The 23,121-nt window shown below is 39.1% G+C and overlaps 1 protein-coding gene across 1 annotated transcript; it reads left to right on the top strand.

Moving 5' to 3' along the window:
* The first annotated feature begins 3,865 nt into the window (after nt 1-3,865).
* LOC144893615 (uncharacterized) lies at nt 3,866-23,121 on the top strand. Its single transcript, XM_078784347.1, has 6 exons — nt 3,866-3,896; nt 9,786-9,929; nt 11,860-11,928; nt 18,385-18,552; nt 19,086-19,148; nt 21,248-23,121. The coding sequence occupies exons 1-6, from the start codon at nt 3,894-3,896 to the stop codon at nt 21,341-21,343; spliced, it is 543 nt and encodes a 180-aa protein (XP_078640473.1). The 5' UTR covers nt 3,866-3,893; the 3' UTR covers nt 21,344-23,121.

Raw genomic sequence — 23,121 nt, 5'->3', positions numbered from 1 at the left:
ACTTTGAGGCGTTCCCTGAGGATGACGGTTATTTTTGACGCGTGTGGGAATGAAGGAATTTGAGATGTTTAATTAAATGAAACACACGGGTTTAATCCAGAACCCACAACGAACAGACACAACAAGGAAATTCAACAGTTTTTATTTATTTATTTATTTTGTATACAGGATCGAGGCTTGTGAAAGAGCTAACATTTATCACACAAAAAAATTCAAACAGACACACAAAGTATATAATAAGGGGAGCGGTAGACAAGATGGGGAGAGAAGGGGAAGCACACAAACACAACATTTGAGAGCGAAACACGTGGTCGAAGAACTAACGAACGAATAAGAACAACGAATAAACGAATAAGAACAACAAATAAGATCAAAGAAGGAAATGTTTTTTCTTTTGTTTTTTTTGAGTTAAGATTTTAAACAAAGAAGTATGGAGTGAAAAGACTGGGAAAAACTGAGAACGAAAGTAAATGGACCACAATCGACCGCTGAGAGAAAACAAAGCCTCAAGGTAGGAAACAAGGTGCTAGTCCGAAAAAACACGGCATGAAATAACCGACGATTTTATATACAGGTATGAAAGATTAACACCGATAATCTTCCTAGGGACACACTATAGGTACACACACCGAAAGATAAATACAGTTTCGACAAAAATACAATTGTGAACAATTACTTAACTTCGAAAGCATGGAGAGCGTGTAAAGCTTCGAAAAACCGTGCCCTCGCCGACCAATGATTTAATGATTAAATGAAAATAAATCAAAGATGAAAAATGTCAAATGAAATTTGAGGTTTAAAAAAAAAAATCCTATGTGAGGTCCCTCCACATACGGACTCAAATACAGACAAGGGGAAAGACAAAATAAAATTAATGTTCCCTTTTTATAGTGCAGTCACTTAGCTCTGGCCTCACGAGTTCCTCTGTGAGGTTTGCAGCTGGGGATGAGGCCCAGAGTTCGATGTCCCTCCGGCAAGAACCCGGCACAAGATGGCGACTGCGCCGTGCCCGAAGTAGCCACCAGCGTGAGGCAAGCAGACAGGACGGCCTCCTTCGCTTCACTCACCGCCTCCTCCTCCTCCTCCTCTGAAGAGCACCACGGCCAAAACAACACCTCACAATGCTGCCCATGCAGCCAAGAGCTCCCCACTCTCTTCAAAAGTGCGCCCCAAACTCCAAGCTCCAGGACCACACAATGGCGCTGCCTTCCTCCTCCAATAACCCACACCAAGACGCGCTCTTCTTCCTCTCCCTCCTATCAAAGCTTATTGCTCTGTTTGTCCCCCGACCAATTGCAAAGCGCTTTCAAATCACTCTACGTTCCTCCTCACTAATCACGAACGTCGGGGCGTGGCGTGCCGGCCTTGCTTAGAGTGAGTGTTCATTTGGCAGAGATGTAGCGTATGTCACAAGGACAAAATGATTAGATTTTGGTGAAGATCCGGAATCAGATCCAGCTACCAGAATTTTTTGAGTGATTCTTCACCATTGGGGGATAGGGCCAAAAACGATACATAGCAGGATATCTCAAAAGGTTGCTGATGGATTTGGACGAAACTTGTTGGACAGGATGTGTGTGTGACAAGGAAGAATGGCTTCGATTTTGGTGAAGATCTGAATATGGATTCGGATATGCGAATTATTTAATTTTTAAGTGATTCTTCACCATTGAGTGATATGGCCAACCAGGCGGAGGTATGCTCTCTACTGAGTGCCGGTCTAGTTATCACAGCTTCACCCCTTGTGTGAAGACACAGAAACAATCTTAAGCTCCAGTTTCCCTACATAAATATATCGAGATGTCTCCTACGCATCCATGGTCCATGCTATAAATATACAATCCTATCTTTACTGTGGGATTCTTCCATCTACCCCCACAAACGTAACAATATCGTTTTGGCCCCATATCTCAATTATGAAGAATCACTTTAACATACAAAAAAATCCTTGTATCCAGATCCGAATCTTCACCAAAATTGAATCAATTCATCCTTGTCACACGCCCAATGTGTCCGTCAATTTCCGTCCAAATCAGTCGACAACTTTTTGAGATATCTTGATTTTTGTCGTTTTTTGCACTATCTCTCAATGGTGAAGAATCACTTCAAAAATTCTCAGATCCCGATCCGAATCCAGATCTTCACCAAAATCTAATAATTTCATCCTGCTCACATACCCACCTCTCCACCAAATTTCGTCCGAATCTGTCCACAACTATTTGAGATATCCTGTTCACAAACAGACAGACAGGGATGAAAACATAACCTTCATCCACCTTCGGTGGCGGAGGTAACAAAACATACACAACATCAATAACCTCAACACATACTTGGACATAAAACATACACAACATCAATAGCTTCAACAAATACTTGTACATAAAACATACACAACATCAATAGCTTCAACAAATACTTGTGCATAAAACATACATAACATCAATAGCTTCAACAAATACTTGTACATAAAACATACACAACATCAATAGCTTCAACAAATACTTGTGCATAAAACATACAAAACATCAATAGCTTCAACAAATACTTGTACATAAAACATACACAACATCAATAGCTTCAACAAATACTTGTACATAAAACATACATAACATCAATAGCTTCAACAAATACTTGTACATAAAACATACATAACATCAATAGCTTCAACAAATACTTGTACATAAAACATACACAACATCAATAGCTTCAACAAATACTTGTACATAAAACATACATAACATCAATAGCTTCAACAAATACTTGTACATAAAACATACACAACATCAATAGCTTCAACAAATACTTGTACATAAAACATACACAACATCAATAGCTTCAACAAATACTTGTACATAAAACATACACAACATCAATAGCTTCAAAAAATACTTGGACATAAAACATACACAACATCAATAGCTTCAACAAATACTTGTGCATAAAACATACACAACATCAATAGCTTCAACAAATACTTGTACATAAAACATACATAACATCAATAGCTTCAACAAATACTTGTACATAAAACATACACAACATCAATAGCTTCAACAAATACTTGTACATAAAACATACACAACATCAATAGCTTCAAAAAATACTTGGACATAAAACATACACAACATCAATAGCTTCAACAAATACTTGTGCATAAAACATACACAACATCAATAGCTTCAACAAATACTTGTACATAAAACATACACAACATCAATAGCTTCAACAAATACTTGTGCATAAAACATACACAGCATCAATAGCTTCAACAAATACTTGTACATAAAACATACACAACATCAATAGCTTCAACAAATACTTGTACATAAAACATACACAACATCAATAGCTTCAACAAATACTTGTACATAAAACATACATAACATCAATAGCTTCAACAAATACTTGTACATAAAACATACACAACATCAATAGCTTCAACAAATACTTATATGGAAATCATAATGATGTGCGTTCTGCAGTTCTCTGCTTCAACAAAGACATGTGTTCATGTGCAAATCCTGCTGCGTAAGGTTAAGGGCGTGCAAGTGATCATGGCCACGCTCACCTCTTACCTGACAGGACGCACCTTTGCTCAAACAATGGAACACCATTTGCACGTGCGTGGAAATGCAGCACAAGCCCAGTCACGGTTCAGGCTGCTCCTGCCCGTAAGTCCTCGCTTTTCCTTCAAAGAAATATTTTGCGATCTCCGTTGGTGCAGCTCAGGTATTTCTGTGAAGGGAAAGCGGGTAGGGATTTCCAGGAAGAGGAAAAAAAAAAGGGATCGTAGCCCGGGGACTCCAGCACGTGCCCGTCATTCCAAGGGCTTTAAATGGGCCCCCAAAGAGTGGTCTCTGCGGACTCGTTTTGGACTCGAGCAAGACGCAGACATGGTGAGAACAACCGGGCAGATAGAGGGAGAACACCTGGACACCGGAGGGAACGTGTAGCTCTAGATCTTTGAGTAAATGTACTTAACGGTATTATTCTACTTAGTTACACGAATACACCGTAAGATGTAATAATTTTTACTCTTTACTATATTAATGTATTTTTAATGTACAAGGGGATTACTGGTGTTATGAAGGTTTGAGGTTATGCACCTTTATTGATACCATTCTGTGATTGTTACCTCTGCCTCGAACAGCTCGAAGGTGGGTGCAGGTTGTTTTCACCCCAATGTGTCTGTCTGTCTGTGAGCAGAATATATCAAAAAGTTGTGGACGGATTTGGACGAAAATTGGTGGACACATTGGGCGTGTGACAAGGATTAATTGATTAGATTTTGGTGACGATCCGGATCCAGATCCGGATACTAGAATTTTTTAAATCTTCAAGTGATTCTTCATCATTGAGAGATAGGATCAAAAACTATATATGTGTATATATATATATATCTCAAGATATTTCAAAAAGTTATGGACGATTTTAGTTGGATAAGTTTGGTAAGTTACAAGAATGAGCCGATTCGATTTTGGTTCAGGTCCGAATCCAGATCCGGCCTATCAGTGGGATACAAAACGTAAACTGTTCAGCCTGGCGGAGGTATGCGCTCTACCGAGTACCGTAGTAGTGTAATAATGGTATGAGATGCAATACAAGTTCATATATACTGAATGTTATCATGCTGTACAACTATAATGCCCCAGTTATAGTTTTATAGATGTCTGTGCACAATGTCCCTTTTTGTCTTATACATATATGTATCTCACAATGTGAAAAATGTACATTTTTTTTTACATTTTGTACTTTGTCAAAAAACAGAAAAATGTCCCACAAAGACAAAAATGGACATTTTTAGAAGGGACCAAAATAAATATATATATATATATATATATATATATACGGGGGCTGCAAAAGTAGGTATACAGTAATGAAAAACAAAACGTGTGCACAAAACTTATTTTATTGATTATACAAGCATATCAATAATAACATATCAATAATAAACATGTCAATAATAAACATATGAATCCCTCAAATGTTCAAACTGTTTGCCCCCGGCATTCACACACTCCACTAGTCGAGTGTGGACACCCATGCACACTCTGGCACAAAGGTCTTTATCAGCATCAATTTCCTGGCAAGCCTCCCGTATGAACTGAATCATGGCATCAACAGAACGTGGCTTGCGTGCGAAAACCCTGTCTTTTACACATCCCCAGAAAAAGAAGTCCACGTTCTGTTGATGCCATGATTCAGTTCATACGGGAGGCTTGCCAGGAAATTGATGCTGATAAAGACCTTTGTGCCAGAGTGTGCATGGGTGTCCACACTCGACTAGTGGAGTGTGTGAATGCCGGGGGCAAACAGTTTGAACATTTGAGGGATTCATATGTTTATTATTGATATGTTTATTATTGATATGTTATTATTGATATGCTTGTATAATCAATAAAATAAGTTTTGTGCACACGTTTTGTTTTTCATTACTGTATACCTACTTTTGCAGCCCCCTGTATACATACATACATACATACATACACATACAGTCATTTTACTTTTACAACCTTTATTGATGAATTTTTGTTTTTATTGTGAAGATTATACCATAATTATTATTCTTTGCATGCATTATGTTCTCAGTTACTACACAAACGTTATCCATTGATAATATTACATGTGTGAAGGAGTTGTGTTTGATTTACCTGCATGTGCTCGTGCACCTTATCCATGTTTATTTAGTACAATGAATCAAAATTATTTACATTTATGGTAATACATTTACACGATTACTATTTTATGCCAGAACCAACAGGATAGTGTGCAGGTAGCGACTTTCCTTAGAGCTGTTTAGTCTGGGTTAGATTCCCGACCCAACTATAAACTGTTGAAATGTTTCTATATCTGCATCAAAGTGTGGTGTTCCTCGCATGGATGTTAAGCCGGGTGTCCTGTGCCAGCATTCGTTTATGAATGTTAATTGGTGTGGTTTCCTTTGGTAACGCTTCACGCCAGGTTTTTTTTGTTTTTGTTTTTATATAAAAGATCGAGGCTCGTGTAAAAGCTAACATTAATCACAAAAAGACAAACTGACACATAAAACATGAAATAAAGGGAGCGGGAGACAGGATGGGGAGAGAGAGGGAAGCACACAAGTACAACATTTGAGAGCAGGGATATCGGGAGATCTGTGGGAGGGAGAGGACTTGGGGTAAAGGGACACGGGAAGGGGAGTGGGGGAGGTGGGAGGTAAAAAAAAACACATGGACACTGCTAGGACTTCCTGGAAAGAAGTCGGTATTTCAAAAACGTGGATCTGGGGTGAATTAACGAGGGTAGAAAAGATCAAGGTTTTGGATGGGGAAAGTTGCACTGTTATCTACGAGTGTGGTTGTTGGGTTGTTTGGAGCAGAAGCTCCCCAAGTAGTGTCTCATACCGATGAGGAAGTGAGGACGAGGGGTTTCGCTTTACTGTTAAAAATAAGGTTAGGGGTCATTTGAATTTTTTTATTTTTTTTAAGAGTAGCTTGAGTCCCGGTGTCGGAGGATAGAATCACTCCCCCTAGGATAGAATCACTCCCCCTAGGATAGAATCACTCCCCCTAGGATAGAATCACTCCCCGTAGGATAGAATCACTCCCCCTAGGATAGAATCACTCCGCCTAGGATAGAATCACTCCCCCTAGGATAGAATCACTCCCCGTAGGATAGAATCACTCCCCCTAGGATAGAATCACTCCCCCTAGGATAGAATCACTCCCCCTAGGATAGAATCACTCCCCCTAGGATAGAATCACTCCCCCTAGGATAGAATCACTCCCCCTAGGATAGAATCACTCCCCCTAGGATAGAATCACTCCCCTAGGATTTTAACACTCACCCTTGCAGGATCAAATGACTCCCCAGGATTATAACACTCCCCCTATATATTTTGTGATTTAAACAAGATTTATTGCATGGTAATGACATACAACCATGACAAAGTTAATGAATATGAACATAAAATGATAAATGAATTGATAAACAGGGCCGAATGATGTCCTTTGTAAACGTCTCTCCCTAAAAATAAAAATACAATGTTTTTCGCATCCGTGTATTAAACTGGGTAAATCAAATAAAGAAAAGTATAAATTTAACATTCAAATAACTATATATTTTGAGATTAGAGCATTCGCAGTAATCATTACGATACATTTACGATGTTTTATACGAAAAGGATATTTTCATTTCAACATGTAATGTCATTTTAAGTTACGTTCTATAACTTTACTGCACTTTTAAGAAATATTAAATACGGGTTTTAAAATGTTATGAAATGTAAATATTCATGCAATACATTTATTTAATATATGTGTATGAATAAATCTTTTTCAACCATGACAACTTACTTAACGTCTAATTTGATTGAAATGTGAATCTACAGGACCGGATAATTGATTCAAATTACATGGAAAATATGTGAGGTTTTTCGTTAATTACCTCTGATGAGCTGGGACGATATAGTATTCAACAACCGAATATGTAGATCCGAAGATATGTAAATATTACCCACATCACACTGAATACACTCGGAAGAGTGTACAAAGGTATACATGTAGATATGAAATGAAGTACACTGCATGATATTTTTTAAACCATAACAAAGTATAATAACTCTCATGTGAATATAAATGAACGGGAGTATTGATTAAATATACGGGGAAAACGGGACTCGTGTCTTCTTTTGTTGTATTGAAATATTGATGGGCTCAAATATAGTACATGTATTCAACAATTGAATATGAAGATCCGACAATATGATGCACATGCTCACACGGTACACACTAAAATACATGGTAAAAGCTCTGTTGATCATTGCAACGATATCTAACATCCTGTGAGTTATATTTCCAAAGTAACTAAATATATCTTTCCATTATTTCTGGGGGATTGACTTCATCCTAAAGGGGAGTGCTTTGATCCTGACAGGGGGAGTGATTCTGTTCTAGGATAATTACACTCTGGAGTGTGCTAGTCCTAGGATTAGTTCACTCTAGAGTGATTTTATCCTAGGACAGAATCACTCTGGAGTGAGATTTTAGGGGAGTGAGAGAATCCTGCTACACCGGGTGCAGCAATCGACCCAACTATAAACTTAACCCTATTTTAACCCTTAACCTCAACCCCCCTCTCCCCCTCTCTCATTGGTCCTACAAAGGACGATGCCACTAGGTCCATCCAAGTCGGCACTATTACGACCAACCTATGGTGGTTGGTACATGCTCTATCCCTTGAAATGCTGAGCCTCAAGCAAGGAAGCAGCACGTACAATTTTAAAGTCTTTGGAATGATTTGGACTTCGAACCACCGACCTCCCAGACTCAGAGCGGACGCTCCAACCATTACAACACAGAGGATGCTTTTGCATTGTATTTACTACCTGTGGGGTAAGCTTACACATTGTGTAAGCAATAACAAATCGAGCTTCGTACGTCGGTACATAATAAATAGAAGGTTTATGATTATAGGCAAGCATCACCGACCTGCTACTAGATATCAATTTATTTTACAGACGTGTTCACGGTTTTTTTTACGGAAATTTTCATTGAGGTTTTTATTTCACAGTTTACAGTTATAGAAATTACAATTTTCAAATGCTAGATATTGATTGAGGGGTTTTTTGTATTTTTTGCATACAGGTTTTAACATACAGGTTTACAAATTATGCGTTTACGGGTTCTTTTCATAAATTTTCATTTACGGACGCTTTCCAACGGTTCTGTTATTTTCCCGGTGTAAAGGCTTTGATGTTTGTTGGCACGCAAAATTTCAGCTTTCCATGACACCTGGAAGGTACCGACCATTAATATCAGCCAGTCCGTGAGTCAATGAGTCGGTGGTTAGAAAGAGCATTATATATTAGACTAGCAAGGGTACCTGTCCTTGTTCGTTTCTATTCTAATCCTGTTGGCATTTTGAAGAAATCAAAAAAATTTTTGTGGGCGCCTCATCACTTCCCTACACGCACGAAGGAATGGGCTTATTATTATTATGTTACATATTTATTGAATATTATTATATATTATATAATATAATGTATATTATTAATTATATATTATTATATAGAGAATATTAATATATAATACGTATCATATAATATTATCTTCACATAGCTACAAAGGCTGAGGCACTATAGAGCGGTTTTTTTATTATTATCTCATTATATATATATATATATATATATATATATATATATATATATTGGCCTAAAACCCTCCCTAATACTCCCTTATGAAACTGAGAGTTTGATGAAGATCCGTTCAGCCATCTCTGACAAAAAATAAAATATAGATGCTGGATCCTGGCCTAGTGTTCAACCTAAATTAGTCCAAATAATACTAACTGATGACCCTTCCTTCCAGGGTCTAAGCTTCAATACGCACAACTGGACTTGCTTGTTAAATTCTTCTAGGTTCGGAGCTGAGTGACCTTATTTTTTGCTCTTCACGTCCTCCGGTAGATCCTGGGGAAATTCCCCCGATATTTCCGCCCCTGTGGGCACCTGATAAGTTTGACCGCACTTTTCCTATTTCCTAAAAGTTTGATAAGGCCCTCAACGTAATTCCTCCAGACGGTGTTAAAATACGAGTGTAATATGCTTCGTCATGGGATTTGACGTCAGAGCTTGCAACATGTATAGTATTGAATCAAAGCCGGAGGTGGAAGGTTCATTCATTTTACGGTTAATTGGCAAGTTTGAGTATGCTGTGCCAACACTTTTGACGATAAAGCTGCAGCACAAAGTAATTGTCACAATGATCATTTGCAACGCTGTTAAGCACAAGTGTATGTGCGTGCAGGTGTGCTCCGTACGTGTTCTCTTGGCCCTGGCTTACCTGTGTCACGTGCACTCAGCTCCGACGTCCTCTTGCATGAACACCGTGTGTGTCGAGTACCTGCACTTCAATCTCAATACTGCGTTCAATAAATGTGCATCACTCAGGGTAAGACAGGAGGATTCAATACATCCCTCCTGGAGGATAATATATACAGGAGTTAATGTAAATATATGTCATGGAGCAAGTGTATGTATGTATACATATATGTACTGCGTATCTTGCTATAATTCACCAAATGTCCGTCCATCTATCTGTCCGTTCGAAGGTACCGCAAAAACGGCTGAACCGATCACAACGATATTTTGGGTGGGTATTCCTAGGACCCCCTGGAGTAAAATTGGCTATATTGTTTTTCCAAGTTTTCCAATTTTCCAAGCACGATGGAATAATATTTACCGATATGAACAGTGATGTGGCTTTTGTTGAAATTCTACATACCAGGAGAGAGTAGATCGACTCCTGACGAACTCTTCCCATATAAACGTGCGGCTCCGAAATAACACGGCAGCGTGTGCAAAGCGACTGAGAAACAGGTGTAGCGGCCGCATCCATGTTACAGATTCGGCGCGCACTCTTCACACATAAACGTGCGACTGAGAAAGACGTGCAGCGGCCGCTTCCGTTTTACAGAATTCAATCTTTTTCATAATAATGGGCGCCATGTACTGTTTAGATTTTGATGATTTGGGTGTGATATGATTCAACGGATGTTTATATGAATCGTTTAAAATAAAAAAGCCTTCAATTTCTGATATTTTGCCTTTTCATTTTGGGCTTCCCAATTGAAGCCCCGCCCATTGGGCGGGTACCGTTGCTCGAATGTATAATGTATGTGTGTATCGTCAACTTTTCCGAGAGGATTTGAACTTGGAAGCTGAAACTTTCAGGGATTCATGAGGGCACCATGAAGTTGTGCATGTGCAAGTTTCGTTTGATTCCATCAAGTTATGAAAAAAAATAATTCGTTGGAATTATCCGAGCTATATAACCACATTGCATCATATGAGGTGCACCGTAAAGTAATGTCGTTTTTCCAAGAGGAATACACACTGCTTAAAAACGACATTACCTTCCGGTACACCAAATATATGCACACAAGTAGTACGCATGTTTTCGCTTCATCTATGTAACCCAGGTTAATTTTATTTCTGGGAGCGATTGAGGCAGCGGTTTGTTGCCTATACACCGCTAAAATAAAGGGACGCATCAGAACTCAGAAGAACATGGTGCACGTTTGGGAGATCTTCCGCAGGGTGGGTAATCTGCTATGGTATTATTAATTGTAAAGATAATAGCATGACCCCCTGGCAGCTCCCGTAGGGAGCAGGTGCTTCTCGTACAATTAATTTAAGTACAGACCATGTATATCATAGGTACACTCGACGGTTTAATTCGATTAAAAGTTTTTTTGTTAGTAATTGGTTGTTTTTTTTAACATATTGATCTTAGGCTCTTGGATGATCTTGTACCTAAAGCCTATCTTTAACATTATTGATTTGTTGATGCTTGTGAACCAATCTGCTGATAACAGTCTGAAGAAAGCAAAGTTGATGTCCAATTTCACTTTAGGAGATCCAGGCATTGTTCCTCCCAATAATTTGCTATATTTTGGCTTCACCAAGTCTTATACAGGCCATAGTAACACTCCACCAATATAATTGCACAACAATATTGTTACCTTCTCTGAACAGGCAAGCGCAAGCACGGAGGTTGGTGAAAATGTTTTTCAAATTGATAGCCCTTTGTACAGGCTGTATGTGCTGGGTCCGCAAATTTGTATTGGTCTTGTGATGAATGGAAAATACCTCCTGTACATGGAGGGTTCTTTCATTTATGTTTGAAAGAAAATTTGAATTTGATTCTATTTTTTTTCTTTCCGCAAACACTATTATAAAGGTGTGCTTAACCTTCCTCCATGTGGATAGAAATGACTGCATAATAATAATTATTATTATTATTTTTGTACAGTAAAGTTTTACTTGCATATAGGGTAAACACCAGAATAATTATTTGCAATGTTTTCGTTTCTGTGCAGAAATCCAGCTTTTTCTCTTCAATCCCGACTGTAAAAGTGACGCAATCGAGAGAATACAATAAGCTCAAGGTAAGAGCAGACATTGCATTTCTGTGTCCATGTCTATGTGTATGGGGGAAAGGTGTATTTTCCCAGACATTTGACCTTTTTGTCTACAAAATGACCGCAAGACATTTGTGTTCATGACCTTAGATGCTGTTCACATTGGCAACATAACCACAGCCATGTCCTTTGAAAGAACTTACAATTCATACTAAACACAAGATCTTCTTGAACCACGTTGGGAGGAGGCAACCAAAAAGTTACTTGTACTAGTCTAATAGAGGCAAACGTAAAATAAAAAAAAGATTGTATCAATTATTTTCAATTCATACATGTGTACAGTGTGTATTTATAGGAATATCCTGGGACCCCGCTATTCGGGGGGGGGGGGGGGGGATACGTTCCTGGAAAATCCGCGAATAGTGAAACCCACAAATAGTGGGGCATTATTTCAATGAAAAAGGGGGGATAGGTTCCCGAGTCACGAAGATCCGTGAATAGAGGATCAAACCCCAAATAGAGGCAAAATCCTTGAATCGCGAGGCAAAATCCGCTAATGTCGACGATAATCCGTGAAGGTTATATAAATACCGCATGTGAGGCTAACTGCTCATGAAATTTTGTTTTTGCGCCCCTGTAAAACTACAAATTGGCAGAACACGGCCGCGAATAGGGAAAAAACAGAACCACGATTTCGCGGAACACTTTTCCACGAATAGAGAAACAGGTCGCATTTTATCACCCGCGAATAGCGGGGTCCGACAGTATATAAATATATATATATATATGTGTGTATATATATATATATATATATATATATGGGAGGCGGGAGAATATATATGCAGTCACGTGAAAAAGTAAGTACACCCCATGGAAAGTCTTGACTTTTTCAACATATTTCAACATACAGCTATTTGATCTTCATTTCAACAATATTGATAGTTAAAAGTGATATAATATAACAAATATCATGAAACATTTACATTTTGTAGTCCATTGTATAATTTAAATAAACATAAATGCAAATTTGGCATGTGGAAAGAGTATGTACTCTTGGCTCTAATAGGTGGTATTGCCCCCTTTGGCAGAAACAACAAGTAGGTGTTTCTTATAACTGTCTACCAGTCTCTGACATCGACTGGGAGAAATTTTTGCCCACTCCTCCATGCAGAATTATTTCAGCTGTGCGATGTTTGAGGGGTTTCTTGCATGCACAGCTCCAAATCCCCCCACAAGATCTCGATGGGATTTAAATCCAGGCTTTGACTTGGCCATTCCAGAAACCTCCATTTCTTTCTTTTCAGCCATTCCTTGGTGGATTTACTGGTATGTTTAGGGTCATTGTCATGCTGCAAGGTCCACCTTCGGTTGAGCTTCAACTTTCCGACAGATGGCCTCACATTATCCTCAAGCACCCTCTGGTACAATGAAGAATTCATAGTGGATTCTATGATGGTGAGCTGCCCAGGCCCTGATGCAGCAAAGCTGCCCCAAACCATAATATTTCCACCACCATGCTTTACAGTTGGTATCAGGTTCTTGTGGTCAAATGCTGTCTTTGGTTTTCGCCAAACATGTCTTCTGGTACTGTGGCCAAATAGCTCTACCTTTGACTCATCTGTCCGGAGCACATTGTTCCAGAAGTGCTGGTCTTTGCATCGGTGTTCATTGGCAAACATTAGTTTTGCCCTAATGTTCTTTCTGGACAGCAAAGGTTTCCTCCTGGCACACCTCCCATGTAGATCAAATTTGTACAGCCTCTTTCTAATGGTAGACTCGTGCACTTTGACATTAACAGTGGCAAGAGCTACCTGTAGGTCCCGTGATGACATTCTGGGGTTCTTAGTGACTTCTTTCTGCATCTTGCGGTCTGCTCTCGGGCTGAACTTGCTGGGGCGGCCTGGCTTGAACAAGTTGGCAGTTGCTTGGAATCTTCTCCACTTGTAGATGATCTTCTGGACAGTCGAATGATTGATTTCAAATTGTTTGGAGATCTTTCTGAATCCCTTCGCAGACTCGTAGGCATCTATAACCTTCTTTCTGAAGGCCTCAGAGAGCTCTTTTGATCTAGGCATGGTGACGCCGCACACTTCAACAACAAAGCAAACCAAACTAAATGTCTGAGGTTTAAATAAGACAGGTTCCTCCAAGATCCTCTCTAACGATGTTCTAATCATTTGCACCTGAGCTGGTGCACCTGATTCTAATTTTAGGTATTTGAAGTAGTGATAAATGTTGGGGTGTACTTACTTTTTCCACATGCGAAATTTGCATTTATGTTTATTGAAATTATACAATGGACTACAAAATGTAAATGTTTCATGATATTTGTTATATTATATCACCTTTATCTATCAATATTGTTGAAATGAAGATCAAATAGCTGTATGTTGAAATATGTTGAATAAGTCAAAACTTTACATGGGGTGTTCTTACTTTTTCACGTGACTGTATATAGAAAGTCAGGTGTGTGTGAAACCTTTTCTTTGATTTCTATACAATTACCTACCCCTGGGCCAATTGCCCCAAAATTTGCTGTGTCGCTTTATTTTCACATGCAGAAAGTCAATGTCACAATAAAAACTTTCAATTCATAATCAACTTGAAGTTAAAGCAAGAAATAATGATGTTTTGGCTGATCGACCATCGTAAGTCGGGAGTCCCCTTCTGCAGGGAGAGGGGAGGAGCTTGGCTTGCACCTCCTCACTTGGATGCTCAAAGGTGATCCTCTGTCGGGAATCAAACCACTTGCATTTAAATACAGTATTTATATTCTGAATGCAGACTGGAAAGTAATATTCAAATGAGTCTCTGCAGGACTACATTGAATATATGGAGTGGTCGCAGACTCCTGTGCGACCTTAAATAAGGAAGCCATTTGGCCCATCGTTGCCATGTTACACACACACGTTAAACGTGTGTTGCTACAGCTTTAAACAACAATCTTCTTGAGGTTTTACTAAAATCTAAATAACCCGATCTTGATCGGGTAACCCAATGTGTGTGTGTGTGTGTGTGTCGGCTTTTCTTTGATTTCTAGACTCCAGACAATTCCACTCCCTTGGCACAATTGTCCCGAAATTTGCTGTGACACATTATTTTCACAGGGAAAAGGTCAACGCCACATTGCAAACCTTTTATGAGGCCGTTTGGCCCAACATTGCCAGGGTCGTGCACTCCGGATTTAATTTTTTGGACAGTTTTAAACACATTTTCCTTGATGGTTTACTAAAGTCTAAGTCACCCGATCTTGATTGGATGATCCAACTTGTCATTATATATACGTATACGGTGGTGGGATGTAAGTAAGATGGGGGTGGTGGGAGAGTGAAGAGCGTTGGCTGGGATAGAGGGCAGCGGAGGGGTATTGTACAGTAGCTTGGTATCATTAGGCCTCACCCTCACCTCATATAAAGGGAATTGACGAAGAACAAAAATATCATTATACGAGTGGGTTATGCTTACACATTGTGTAAGCAATAACAAAACATGCTTTGTACGTAGGTACATAATAAATAGAAGCTTTATGATTATAGGCAATGACCTCCTGCTAAATATCAATTTAGGTTTTTATTTATTTATTTTATGGACGCATTTACAGTTTTTACGTAAAGTTTTATTGAGATTTTTATTTCACAGTTTACGGTTATAGAAATTATAATTTTCAAATGCTATTTATGAATTGAGGTTTTTTTTCCTTTACAGTCATTTACAGATTTTTATGTAAATTTTCATTTACGGATATTATTGTCATATTTATATCACAGTTTACAATCACAGAAATTGCAAATTTCAAATGCTAGATATTGATTGAGGTTTTTTGTTTTTTATGACATATGAGTTTACGGGTTTTTTATTTTTTTATGTAAATTTTCATTTATGGCGCTTTCCGACGGTTCTGTGATTTTTTCCCGGTGTGCCGGTGTCGCGAAATAAATCCGCCCCCATATAAACTCTCCCCCCAGCGAATCTGTACCGGTATAAATTCGCCCCCCGGCGGATACGTTTCTCGCCCCCATAATAATAGAATCACCCCCCATTCTCGTTTGCGGATATATAAATATACATATGGAAATATTGGTTTACAAGAGGGGACGTGATAAAAAATACTACTAATATTGTTTGTGGAATTGATCGAGTGCAGACTTACAGATTTTCTCAATCTTTTAAAGACATACTTGAACACTTGATATAGTAATTATTGATAGATTTTTATTGGTTTATTTCTATTTTGGTTATGGTTTTATGGTTATTTTTGTTTATTTTTGTTTATTTTTATGGTTATTTTTATTGGTTTACACCAATATTCAGTTGCTCTAGTTGTAGATTAATTGTAAAAGAACTCTTCCACAATCACCAAGATCCATACAATTGTTAGTTTTTTCCAAGTTTGAATATCTGCTGAAACATGTACATATATATTAATGAGGGGGCGATTTTGTCACGGGGGAGAGTCTATTTCGTGGCAGGGGGCGAATCTATTTCGAGGGGGGCGAATCTATTTCGAGGGGGGCGAATCTGTACCGGTATAAACTCGCCCCCCGGCGGATACGTTTCTCGCCCCCATAAGAATAGAATCGCCCCCCATTCTCGTTTGCGGATATATAAATATACATATGGAAATATTGGTTTACAAAAGGGGACGTGATAAAAAATACTACTAATATTGTTTGTGGAATTGATTGAGTGCAGACTTACACATTTTCTCAATCTTTTAAAGACATACTTGAACACTTGATATAGTAATTATTGATAGATTTTTATTGGTTTATTTCTATTTTGGTTATGGTTTTCTGGTCATTTTAATGGTTATTTTATGTTAATTTTGGTTATTTTTATGGTTATTATGGTTTTATTTTTATTGGTTTACACCAATATTCAGTTGCTCTAGTTGTAGATTAATTGTAAAAGAACTCTTCCACAATCACCAAGAGCCATACAATTGTTAGTTTTTTCCAAGTTTGAATATCTGCTGAAACATGTACATATATATTATGAGGGGGCGATTTTGTCACGGGGGAGAGTCTATTTCGTGGCAGGGGGCGAATCTGTACCGGTACTGAATCGCCGGGGGGCGGATCTGTTTCGAGGGGGGCGAATCTATTTCGAGGGGGGCGGATCTGTTTCGGGGGCGGATCTGTTTCGTGACACCGGCTTCAATGCCCATCGGCATGCCAAATTTCAGCTTTCTACGACAGCAGGAAGGTAACGAACATTAATGTCAGTCAGTGGTTAGAAAGAGCTTTATTATGATTATATTATATTTGTGTATACCGGATGTTTTCCCCCCCATACTGATTATAATTGAACAAGTGGGACAGATGTTCGTCTCCCGATGGAAGGCGGTCATAGTCGGGGTGCATCAGTTTATAAAGTTGATTTTCACTTTAATTTGATGGAAAAGTATTATCATTGCCCGTGATATTCACGTAATTACATTTTAAGTTAATTAGCTCACAACCTGGATGGGACTTGTAGTGCGGCAGATAGGTGAAATATTTGGGAGATTTGTGCCTTTGATGATACAAGCACGAGAGTTGGCACACAGTTAGAGTATGTCCTAAGGAAGATATTTGGCTATAGGGCCATCGCAGATTTGTCCTGCGACAACAATGGCGGCCATTTTTCAAAAAAAGGACAAATTCTCGATGGTTGTAGAGCCAAATATCTTTCTTAGGACATACTCTGACTGTGTGCCAAATGCCATGCTTATACCATCGAAGGCACAATTCCTGCACCTATCTGCCATACTATTGAAAAAAGTGGCTCCATTACTTTTTTGCGCATTGACGTCATGAATCATGTCGAGTTTCTAAACGATCCGTTGATTTTCCTCAGATGAGTAGGGCTGCCTCTGTCGTCGATGAGCTAAAAAAAAAAAAATGTAGAAGGTTTCCCATTGTTGGACTTGGCTCCGAGAAATTTGAGGACGTTTGAATGTCACGCATTGTAATTGACAAGCAGTGGCGTATAATTAATTAATCATTATGTTGAAACCTCTAAAAAAAAAATAATACCATTGCCTATGCCTATGTTGCCTATGGCTATTGTTGATACCTACGACTGAAGAATACATAATAGAAAGTTGAAAGCCATGCATAGTGGGATTGCTAAAGTTGCTTCTGAAATTCCAGAACACTCAGCACAACGTACTTGCGGCACTCACCGATGTGACACACGACGGAGCACTCTCGGACGAACACTTCACAATATAATTATTAACCAGAAACATTGCATTATTCACGCATGAATTGTTCAGTCCACTCAAGTGGAGGTTTGGGATTTGAGGGGAAAATGTCATTTTAAAAAACAAAATCAAATGTGGATTATCTTGTATTTTTATAATTGCAACATCTGAGCTTGGAAAATTGTTGTTGTTGTTGTTGTTGGCCTACTTTAGAGCACTGGAAAAGATGGCCATCTAGGATGCAAACATTTATACTATCATTGCTGATGATGTCACTCCTGCGGTGTGGTGTGCAGGATGTGCAAAAGCTTTGCGCTCTCCATGATGATGCCAGTGCATTGATCGATGCACTCAATCATTTGCACAAATGCGAGAACACCCCGGACGATTGTCTCAAAACCATGACCATGACACTAGAGCATATGAACCGCGTGCTGTCCAAGCACCTGTCCTCGTGCCACCAGGTACATACATGAGGCAAAATATGTCCACCACTCGCCATATGTCCACCATATGCTGGACATATGGCAGGGGATGTGCTGCTTTTTGGTGATTCGGATCACATTCGGATTCGTAAGTGCGAATGTGGTGGTCGCAGACTACATTGCAGCCTGACAGAATAGCTCACTTTTTACCTGTCTGGTCTGGGCTCCATTCTTGAAACGGATGATAAATTGTCATCCTGGTGCCCTGCATGCAGGGGGTTTTATCGATGAGTTTGTTGTCCTTTTGAAGGAGCGTTAAGTTCGCTGTCCTCCTCTCCCTCCCTCCGCCCTGCTAGTAGTTGCTTGGCAACAAAAAGAGTAAGCTGCTGTGGACCAAATCCAAATTTCTGCCTTAACCTATAGGGCTACTTCATCAGTGGAGCCCCCGTCCCAATTTATGATGAAACCAGCGACAGACTTAATGAATGAATCCCATTAATTTGAGAAAATGTAGTTAAACCTAATTTTTTAAAAATAAAAAAGTAACGATGACTCACTGCTTCCTGGCACAGGGACACTGTTTCGAGGAAGGATCTGGGAGGCGGGAGAAAAGTTTTGTCGATGGCAGGCACAAGGTATTGAAGCGACACCTGATTTTCTTTTTCTTATGAATTCCTTTCCTCATTCAATGTCTGCTTTATTCTTGCTCGATGCCACAGATGGTTATTTTCTGATAAATGAAGTGCAGTCATGTGCCGTGAGAGGGCACTTTTTTTTCTCTTTTTTTTTCTTTTTTGTATACAAGATCGAGGCTCGTGAAAGAGCTAACATTAATCACACAAAAAGTCAACCGACACATAAAACACAAAATAAGGGGAGCGGAACACAAGATGGGGAGAGAGGGGGAGGGACACAAACACAACATTTGAGAGCAGGGACACCGAGAGAAATGTGGGAGGGGGAGGGCTTGGAGGGGGAGGTGGGAGAGGTTTCAAACATAACACTGCAAGGACTTCCATGAAAGAAGTTGGAATTTCAAAAAAAAGTGTATCTGGGGTGAATTAGCGGGGGTAGAAAAGATCAAGGTTTTGGATGGGGGAAGATAAGAGATGGTGGTGAACAGCTGTTTTAAAGACCTGGAGGGAGGACAGGGATTGAAGGGAGGGGGGAGTTTGTTCCAGAGGCGGGAGAAAAGGGGAATGAAAGAGTGAAAGTGAGCAGAGAGCCTAGATTTTGGCAGTTTAACCATAAGAGGGTTGCTGGCAGATCTTGTGCGACCTCTAGGAATATTAGGGGGACAGAGCACAGAGAGAGCTGGGGGAGCAAGGTTAACTTTTTGTTAACACTGCTGCACAGGTTAACTTTTTGCCACCCTCAAGCCTCAATTCCATGCACAGCTCAACGAGCTGTGCTGTCCCTGATACTGCATTTCCATGGTAACGGATCTAACCCTCAATGATGTCACGCAGAATTTTAGTTGGAATTTTTTTTTTTGGGGAAAAAAAAGACAAATTCCTGGTTAAAAAAAAACCAACGTATTAATATTCCATGAACTCGGAATCCTATGATGATATAAGTCACGTGTTATCATGACACAATGACGACTTTCGATGACCATATTTATTTTCACCAAGGACTTGGAAATTGACAGGATTGACTTCGTTTTTGTATACAAGGTCAAGGCTCATGGAAGAGCTCGAACGGACAAGGACACAACAGAACAAAAGGAAGAGTAGAGTGAGGAGGAAACATCAACAGCAGAGTTGAAGGATAAAATAGAGGGATACTTGGACAAATAAGAGGAGGAATGAGGGGTGGATAAGGATGCAGTTACACTTTTAATTACAACAACAACATCTTTGAGCTTCGGAAGTGAATCGGCCAACTCACATGTTTTGCTGTAGTTTTCATCCATAGCCATTTTTCTGTTCATCCAACAGCTTTTTAGCAAGCATTGAACACGGTAAAATAGCACTATTGATATCTCTATCCTTTAAAACAAATCCAACGACGGCCATATTGAAATAAACTGACCCTAACTGTATCCCACAATTCCTTGTGGTAAATAGGTCATGACGTAATTTGATCTGGGTGCTCCATTTAGGCAACCCTGCTTCAATAGGTAAATCTCTTCTGACTTTTTTTCCCAAATCGGTTGAAATACGTCAAAACATCAAGCGGGGAATGGGCGTTGACGTTGAATCTCAAAGGTCTTCTAGCATCTTCTTGATCTTTTGCAATCTCTCCCTCATCTCTTTCTCTTCTCTTTTCTTTAATTTTTCTCGTGTCGCATTTCTCTGAACAGAATGCTTCAAAGAATTGTTTCGGTTGACTGAAACAGAACAATGGCATCCATCTTTTTCTGTTTTGTCCCAAAACTCGATGGGAAAGTAGCGCCCGCATCCCTCAAAATTAGTGGTGCATGGAGGTGGGAGATTTTTACTCAACTCTGGTAAACTGTAAAAAAAACTTTTCCGCCTGGATTGAGCGGTGTATGGAAACAAGGTCTTGGAGTGGAGTTCCGAACTTTGGGTCAACACAAGTTCATTTTGCTATAGGTTTAGATCCGGATCTGTTTTGAGTCATTTTGAGCTGTCGGCTCGTAAAGTCCGAGCGGAGTTACTAGAAGTCCTTAGAATGGAATAAGTTGTGACAATAGAGATTATGATTGTACAATTATATATATTCCTCGCAAATTAACCTATAATATCAGGCATGTTGTTTGTTTACCCAGGAGAACTGCTTGAGAATACCACCCTTGAAGAACGTCGTAGGGGCAGCTTTTGTGGTTCTCAAACGCGTCAACCACCTCAAGATGATGTGTCGGTGAAGATCATTTTAAAAAACCCTTTGTCCAAAACTAAATTTTGGTCTTTCATAGCTCGTCCTAAACTTGCTTTTATTTATAGATAAAGTGACTGCTGTAACATGTGCAGTATAAAAACAACAACTATAAGGACATTGATTTTATAAACATGTTTTGGTCATCGTGATCGCAAATACACTTAGGTATGGATTAGCAGGGTAAATAATCGGGTATTTTAACGTATAATATATATATATATATATGGGCTGGCAGGAAAGCTTACAGGTATGCACATTTTCCAATTAGCGGTCTGGGCTGCTGGGTGCTCCATCCATCGAAGGATGTTAGTCCGCAGGACCCATCTGTCAACACTGGTCATTGGTGAACGTTAAAGATCCCTTGGTGTCTTTCGCAAAGAGTAAGCGAGTTATTCCGGGCACCCTGGAATTAACTCGAGTTGAACATCACGCTTGGTCAACCAGTTTGTGAAAGACTTAGGCAAAGGAACTTTCACCGACTGACCCCATTTTATTGTGGGGATAATTTGAGCCGATAAATAGTAGTACTAATGTCCAATAGAATAGTTATGTTTCCGTTTTTAGCGTTGTCGTCCAATTATTTATTTTATTGATGGCAAGGATATTGTATTATTATATTACTCGTAAAAAGCCCGTCAAATACGACGGGTTGGAACAGTTTATTCGATGGTGCAGCCTCGTGAGCGTGCCAAAGTCTGAAGCCTCGGCCGAGTGTCAGATGTGCTTATATCTTATTTATTAGACATCATACGGATGTAAATTAACACTTGTTTTACTCTGCGCACGTTGCACATCACGTGCAGCGAATTTCATCTCCCTGTGCCTTGTATATCTTTTTATTTAAAAAAAATATTAAAAAAAACTTCTGTACACCGCCCTTGAGGCTCAGTTTGCAAGCCACCATCTACATTTCCAATAGAAGAGACATAATTACTCTTTTATGGAAAATGGTTGAGTTTGTTTTATCCTCAAACATAGACCCTAGTGAACACACACATTTGTTAAAGTATTGGCCTTTAAAACCTACCCTTATGAAGGGGACAGACATCTGTACAAACACACAAACAAACATTGTGTTTTGTATGGTAGATTATATTACCACATTAATTGCACTGACTTCTCTGCATGTAATCCAATCTGCTGAGACAACATGAAACTCGAGGACAAACATCAGCGACAAAACACACCATCTTGTACAGATGCTGTTTATTTAAAACAAGTCATAAAAAGTATCAGAGATCAATTCATCCCAAAATTATATAATATTGCACATCTGTAAGGCAGGGTAACCCCAAAGTTAGTGCCTTTTGCTCGATGAGTCATGACTCAGGCCCTCAAAGGGGGTAAATATGTAGGTTTAAACTTGTCATATATAGTGACATCATAAAGGCAATGATGTGGATCAACAACCCACTAGCTGGACGAAGGACATATTTGATCCAGCACAGTGTAGTCGAACCATAATGAAGGATTAATAAGCATTATCGATATGTTAAAAAAAAAAAAATTCCAAAATGACAACAAAACAAATCCCCATTATCACTGCACCTTATGGTAAAATAAATTATTTATTTTAAAAGGTTAACCATAATGATGTAGAAGCAAGAAGTAAAGATTGCAGGGAAGCATTACGGACTATACTTGAATTATTCATTTGGTGCATTTATATTTGACAAACATTTCAATTGTTGCAAAGTGACGTGTGAAGAGCAAACATGAAACTATCCTCATATTGTTGTTACCATTAAAGGTTTATCAAGCTTC

Source organism: Myxine glutinosa, chromosome 9, assembly GCF_964187855.1.
Source record: "Myxine glutinosa chromosome 9, kmMyxGlut1.1, whole genome shotgun sequence".
In the NCBI taxonomy this organism is placed as follows: Eukaryota; Metazoa; Chordata; class Myxini; order Myxiniformes; family Myxinidae; genus Myxine; species Myxine glutinosa.
This window is presented reverse-complemented; position numbering and strand designations above follow the sequence as displayed.

Bases quoted from the DNA above. Each gene is read 5' to 3' on its own strand.
- LOC144893615 (XM_078784347.1), top strand. The intron at 9,930-11,859 runs GTAAGACAGGAG...GTTTCTGTGCAG, and splicing joins ATAAATGTGCATCACTCAGG to AAATCCAGCTTTTTCTCTTC. The intron at 18,553-19,085 runs GTACATACATGA...TTCCTGGCACAG, and splicing joins ACCTGTCCTCGTGCCACCAG to GGACACTGTTTCGAGGAAGG.